We start from the raw sequence: 6,990 nt of genomic DNA, 5'->3' as shown, positions 1-6,990 counted from the left end.
AAAAAAAATAAAATAAAAAAATCTAGAATTAGGCTGTATCGCAGACCGCAGGGCTCCTAATGTGAACTAAACGGGCACACCTCTGGGAATGGAAGCGTTCTTATCTACAACTAACACATTAAAAAAAAAAAAAGAGGAAGGAAAAAGTAAAATATAAATTAATTCTAAAGCAAGCTAAGTCATATATATTGAATTTTACAGTGACTTGATCAGATTATATTTTACAGATGGCCTGACAGAAATACATGCCAGGGACGCATTAAGTTACAAGCCTTACTCTGTGTTTATTAACTTAGTGGAATTTGTTGGTTACAAGTAAATGCAGATGAACTGCAATATACAAACAACAAACTCAGTTAAAGTTGCCAGCACATTAATAGTATTGTTGGATTAAACTTACTCTAGAGATAATAAAGCTTTTCTAAATAGAGCACATTCAATTTCACAAGTTCTTGAGAACAACTGAGTCATGAAACAGAATTATACAAAACGCTCTTTTTGACAACTAAAGAAAAGCATTGTTTCCTAGGTAAGGTGTTTCTTATTATTGAAAAGGAGCAATGAGAGTTGTCTTTTGCTAGACAACTAGCACAATATTAAATTATAAGCAGGAGTATTCTACAATTTTATCCATTTTGATATCTGCTAGGTGGCAAGACTGCCCAGACAGAAACTGCCTCAGTTCTCTCCAGCAAACTTGACAGAGGATCTTCTTGACGCTCAGAAGCAATTCTGCACAGAGACCACAGCCACCAGCGCTGGATCTAAAACGTACTTAGGCCTGTTAGCGCTCGTTGTTGATAGGCAAACACTTAAAGCTATGTTTTGCTTGTTGCAGTTATCTACAACTTGTAAACAAAACTCTGAGGCTTTCAGACATTCACCAAGAACACAAAAAATCTCACTAAACTGTCATGAGAATTTTCAGCCCTTCCCAATTGTTTTCTTGCTGCAAAACGATTCAAAGGCTACTTTCAGGTAAATGTGCGTTTCTCATTGAAACAGGAGCTCAGTTCAAACCTAGTAAGACTCTCCGCATCTGCGGAAAAGTGGGAAGTAATCAGTGTTTTTCTACATCTTTCCTACATGTTACAAGAGTGCAGCTTTGCAAAAAATCTGCAGTACAAATCACCTGTCTCCAAACTGACCTATATTTTTCAGTTACCACCAATATGACACCTCTCCATAAGTAAACGGACGGCTAAATTACAGTTTCAATCTAGGCTACCTAACCATATTGAAAGATAGTGGGCTATTTTAAATTACTTTTACAAAATGCATTGTTGTGCATACGTTTTCTAGTTGGCTATGGCACGTTGTGGGCAAACACCTCATAGAGGCACATGCAACTGCCAACATAGCCAAGCAGTGCGCAAAAAAATAGCCAGTGCTCAGAGTGGGAACCAGAAGGGGTATGTGGGACGCTAATATGGAGACAACTGTATCAAGCCAGCCCAACGAAAGCAGGAAATGTGCACCGAGATAAGTTTGGTTTGACTCAGCCAGGGCTTGCGGCCAAGCTGGGTACCACAGGCTACCCAAAAGCCTTTCAAAAGACAAGTGTCAGGTTTTTCACTCCCATTTGTATTTCAGCAGATGTTGACTGCTGATGCCTCTGGAGATTTCACTCATGTCGCCCGCAAATCACTGATGTTCATATGTGTTTCAGGTCTCTTCCTGTACTGCTGCATAAACACAGTGACAAAAGTGGCTCCACAAGACTACTTGTTAACACATTCCTAAAGGTCCAACTGCAAATCAATAGGTATTAATCAATACAAAGACACTTGCTCCCATACACAACAGGCACAGGGCCTATATTCCACTTAAATCCTACTTCGAGCATTTAAAGTAAGTGCTATTCTCAGTATTTCAACAGTGCTGGTTTCTGCACAGTAATGCACTTCATCCATAGTGAAAAGCTGTCACATTGCTGCATATCTATTAAACAAAAGCATTATGATTACGTCAGCTAATGGGTAAAGGAGACAATAACCACTTTAACAAAGCACTGTTGCAGCCCTTATAGGTCTTATCTGAAAAGAAAGTCTCTTCCTTCCTTTGTTGTCCCCTCAACATATATTTTCCACAAATATCTCAGCATTGCCAATCCAATTATATAACAGCAGGAGACGATTACTGTGTGACAATGTTCTAATTCACAAACATAACCTGTCTTCTATGTTTCTATTTTATGGGGGATATTTTCCTAGGGGGTAGAGATGTCCTCCACTCACCATCAGGGACTGATGGGTCTAAAAATAATTTTGCCTGGTTCTAATCGATAACATCATGTTGGCAAACCTCTTCCGAAGACATATGAAAGCAAGATAACCCATTCCTGCCAGCATGCTGACCAGCAGGGTGGTGCCAAGAACCCTGGGAGCCCTTCTCTTGGCCACGCGGAACGCCGTTGGCAGAACAGCTGAGATTAGTATATTGTTGACGTGTCCTAAAACTTTGCAAAATGCTTTTCTCTTCAGGACACGCTCATAATAGGCTTCCAAGTTGGGCCGCTTTCCATTTCCCCAGTTCCTTCTCGCTAATCCCAGAAACTTCAGGCGATGTAATGTGACGGCAAGTGATACATCTGCCAGACTGAAGAAATCACCACAGAGCCAAGGCTGATTTTCATCTTCTAAGCAGAGATAAAACGTAAAGAATTAGGAGCTAATGGAATACAAGCACACATAGAAGCCGCCATGGGTTAACATTTAGTTTAGTGCTATTTCAAAATGCTGTCTAATAAACACCACCAACACTTCAGCTAAGACATGACTTTAATCAATAAGTATTTTACTAATCCCTGTCCATTCTTCACACAATATTGTAAAGTCTTAGGCTCAGCAGCCTGGTCTACATCTGTTAAGGGAAAAAGAGTCACATTTCAGGTTCATAAATTAAAACGCAGTCAACACTTATTTTCCTCAACTACACTTCAAAAATGTGGACCAAATTAAACAGGAGGAGAAAGGAGGAATGCAGCTTAGCTTTTCAGTAAAGCTACCATCTGCCTGAAGAATTTATCTTCTTGCCCATGTCACACAGCTCTATGGCATTCCCTCAAGAACTGCTAATTCGCTGGAGACTTCTCAAGTCAAAAAGAAATAGATCAGATGACTGACCCGCACCAAACACACCAGCTCAGTGAGAAGACTGTTTGTCTACCCGTCCTTCCTTTGTGCCTCCTAGACCCCAAACCGTGGGGTTTTACACTGAGGAGTTTGAGAAACGATGGATATTCACACTGCCCATCGTTAGGAGCATAGATGGAGACCTCAGGCTCCCTCTCCAATCAAAGCAAAGAGGTGAATCTTCCTGGATGGCTCAGAGCAGGCACTGCCAGGCAGCATCCCACCTCTAACTTCAGTGATGTGAACCACCGTCACCTGAAAGGGCTGACCTGTACTGACTACACCGACAGCTTCTGAAACCCAGGATGTGAAATTTGGTAGTTAGCATAGCTGCCAGCATGAGTACTCTGCTCCAGCCTAGATCTCAAACAGGACTATGCCACTCCCTCCTCACTTGCAACCTTTTGCAGTTCTTCCCACAAAGCAGGCACGTAAAAACACTGGCATTAACATTCAGCAGCACCTCTATGGAAACACAGAAATTTTGCAAGGTCCCTTTCAACTCATTTGTCACCGTAGGAAAGTAACAGTTTGGCACACTGCTGGTACCAGTCCCTTTCAACCAGTTACGCAGGTCTGCAAGGAAGGCCTCTGGAGAGAACAAGCGTATCCTATGTTGCTGAAAGGATCAGTGGGGATTCATCCAGTGCATTAAGTAAGTACGATGATGGAAAGGAAGATGAAAGAAGCTAGCCTGTGTGAAAGAAAGATGCGTGCAGTAGCAGCAGCAGTAAGTGAATGAGGGATTTGAGCAGCAGCAAGAGAAGTAGAAGCTCAGAGGTTGACCAGGACCTGGAGAAGCACTGTTCACAAACCTCAAAAATGTGAGTATCTCAGACAAAATTCCAAGAGGCAGGTAAAGGCCATATGTTTTATTAAATCCTGTGATCCTGTGATCGTGGCGGTTTTCATAAGCTCATCAATATTGTATCAGTTGACTCCCTGGAAAGGCTACTCAGCAGAGAAAGCAAAGGGGCTCCTGGAAACGGTGACAGACTTAGTTTGCTGAACAAAATCCTACCATCCTTTGTGAGTTAAAACATTTTCCATGACTCTTTCACTGTTGAGTCAGTAGAAAATTTAACCTAGATCTTCAATCGCTGGTTCAAATCTACTGTCTTGGTAGTAACGGATAGCTTTTACCACAGCTATTTATAGAGCCAAACCATTCTATGATTCTATGATTTGAGCAGACGTAGCTGATAATGACTGATGCTTCACACAGCTTCCAGGGAAGTCAGAGGAAGGACTCCTATTAGCACCACTGGGAGCTGGACCAGACCCTGAATAAGCAGAAGACTAATCCCACTCAAACAAAATTCGACTTTCATTTGGGTGGACGGCAGGTAAACACCACTGCTTTCCATAAGGGTGGAGGAGGGGGGTTGCTGAATGATCACAGCACTTACCCAGAATGCTAATTCTGCATATACCACAAATACCAGCACAGTATTTACATGAGATTATAATAAACCTGTGTTAAACTTTATGGCCATGATCATTATAGTGAACTGCGGCCTACAACTACATCAAAATAACATTCCGTAGTAAAGGTTTTTCTTATTTTCTTGATAAAATACTGCAAAATTGCACAGCTAATTGTACTCACTATGCTGAAAATGTGATCAAGAACTCTCATAAGACAGTGAGAGCTAACTGACAGCAGCAGTAAACTAAACTAGTATTTACAACAGTATTGATCCCTTCTGTAACGCTAGATCAGTACATGTGAAAAGTATCAAAACAGATACACTAAAACCAGTTCTATAATGTGTGCTGTCAAGCTGTAAACTTGAAAAGTTTACTCAGTCTCTGCAAACATAAGCATCAAGAGGATTTAGCAGCAATAATTCCTTACCTGGTGTTTCCTCATTTCGCCGCTGCAATTCAGTCTCAACCTGATCCAAAACTTTTTCCAGTTCTTCCAGTATTTTCTTTAGGTATTTTATATTATCATGATCCAGCAGTTTAGACTAAATATATATATACAGGTTAGTGTTTTAAACTTGTGAACTCTGTACAATGATTATCAGAGAAACTTTTACTTAGCTACTACAGCGCTTACTCATAAAATGTGATTATTTTCTCCACATAGTCAGCCAGATATCACTTGGATACTGGTGACAATTCAGATAACAGAAGAAAAACATCAGAGATGCTCAGTATCGAAGTTTGCCTCACCCTGCAGAGTGCTCAACAGCCCAACACCAGCACTGATGCATACTTACCTTTGAAGTCAGTGGGACCAGTTCAATATTTTAGCACACACTTGAAGTGTGTAGCTGATCTGGGGGACAGACTGCTTCGTGCCTTGTAGGGTTAAACCACTGCATGGCATTACTGGTAATGACAGGTGAAACAAATGTTTACATCGTGACAGAAAAAAATCTGACACTAACAATCTCATAATGAAGGGGGGTAATACAAAGAGTTTTCTTACTTTAAGGCGCTTCTGTTTTGCTATATAGGCATCTTGAAGGTCTGGATTTTCTTCTGCAAGTTTCTTCAACTCTGATTCTGTGTTACTTATTTGGCCTGATACAAAAAACAAAGGAATGACATTAGATATCCAAACATACCCATAATGCAATCCACAGGAACTGATCAACAGCTTGTGTATAAATATCACACCTAAGAACTGGGAAGCAGTACTTCAAGAAAGCATCACCAGCAAGCTGGGATACAAAAACACCATGTTTTGGAAAACTTAATTGCTGCATGAATTGACCCGACCACAGCTTCTGCTCATCAGTTTGCAATGAACTCTATAAAGTGGTGATTGGCCAGGCAAGAATGAGGAATTCTTGTTAATATTTTCCTCTTATTCAGATGAAACCATTTTGCTGCCAAAACCGGTGCGAAATCCATGAAATTCTACTGCAAACACCTTAGGTCTCTGATGTTTTTATACCTCAGTTCCTGGGTTCCTAACACACTTCTCATGCTGTGAAATTGCAGACAGGCCCATATCGACATTTTCTTTAAGTCACATGCCTAATTCCACTGCAAAAGCCTGAATAGCACTGAATATAGAACCAAGGTGTTTTCAGTTAGCTAAAATGTGACACCAAATCTGTCATCCCTTTTGGAAATGTTCATTATGGAGTATATGGATGTTCTAGAAAAACATTCACTACACGACTTCAAGAAGGAATGATGTGAAAAATCTGAGATAATTTTACTGATTTCTACTATATGTGTACAGCCTTTTCTCTCCTTAAAATGAGGCTTTGCTTGAAAATGTCATAGTTACAGATCTAAAATACTGAAAGATAGTGAATAAGAAGTTATCTTCTAAAAATAAGTATTTCTAGTAAAAAAACTGAGAACAAAAGAATAATTATAGGGCATGAATCACTTCTCCCTTGTACTTGATAATTAAAATTAGTTCCAATTAAGTCTTATAAATTAAACTGATAAAAAAAGTCTTGCTAGAAAATAATGAACTCACTGTTTTCTATATGCTTTGTTTCAACCTGACATGACTGTGAAAGCCATCTTTCAAGGTAGCATGTGAAGAAATTGAAGGATGTAATCACACAACTAGAATCTTACATATGCATTTAATTACTTAATTGGATTTGGCATGCATAAACATAACACATAACTGGCTAGGGGCTTATTATATCTAGCAATCTGAAAAGGATCAGTTTTTCAAAGCTGAAAACTAAACCAGCCAGGAAAAGTTCGAACAGGTAAAGGAATTGTTTAGGAGCATCCACAAGCTATTCAAAAAAGTGCCTCAAATCAAGAAAGCAGGCTATGCTTTAAATATAAGAAGATAAGAAAACATCCCAATTTAGACAAGTAGTAATTTTTGCTCTACCAATATAGAATCATAGAATCATAGAATCAT

The 6,990-nt window shown here is 39.7% G+C and overlaps 1 protein-coding gene across 1 annotated transcript; it reads right to left on the bottom strand.

Moving 5' to 3' along the window:
* Nucleotides 1–1,845: 1,845 nt before the first annotated feature.
* On the bottom strand, nucleotides 1,846–5,669 carry GDAP1 (ganglioside induced differentiation associated protein 1; the record flags this gene model as incomplete). The annotated part of the gene is made up of 3 exons (XM_009700632.1): nucleotides 1,846–2,638; nucleotides 4,993–5,107; nucleotides 5,575–5,669. Coding segments are annotated over 3 exons (593 nt in total), but the record flags the coding sequence as incomplete, so codon positions are not given.
* Between the last annotated feature and the right edge of the window lie 1,321 nt (nucleotides 5,670–6,990).

This window comes from Cariama cristata, unplaced genomic scaffold (assembly GCF_000690535.1).
Source record: "Cariama cristata isolate BGI_N322 unplaced genomic scaffold, ASM69053v1 Scaffold46415, whole genome shotgun sequence".
In the NCBI taxonomy this organism is placed as follows: domain Eukaryota; kingdom Metazoa; phylum Chordata; class Aves; order Cariamiformes; family Cariamidae; genus Cariama; species Cariama cristata.
This window is presented reverse-complemented; position numbering and strand designations above follow the sequence as displayed.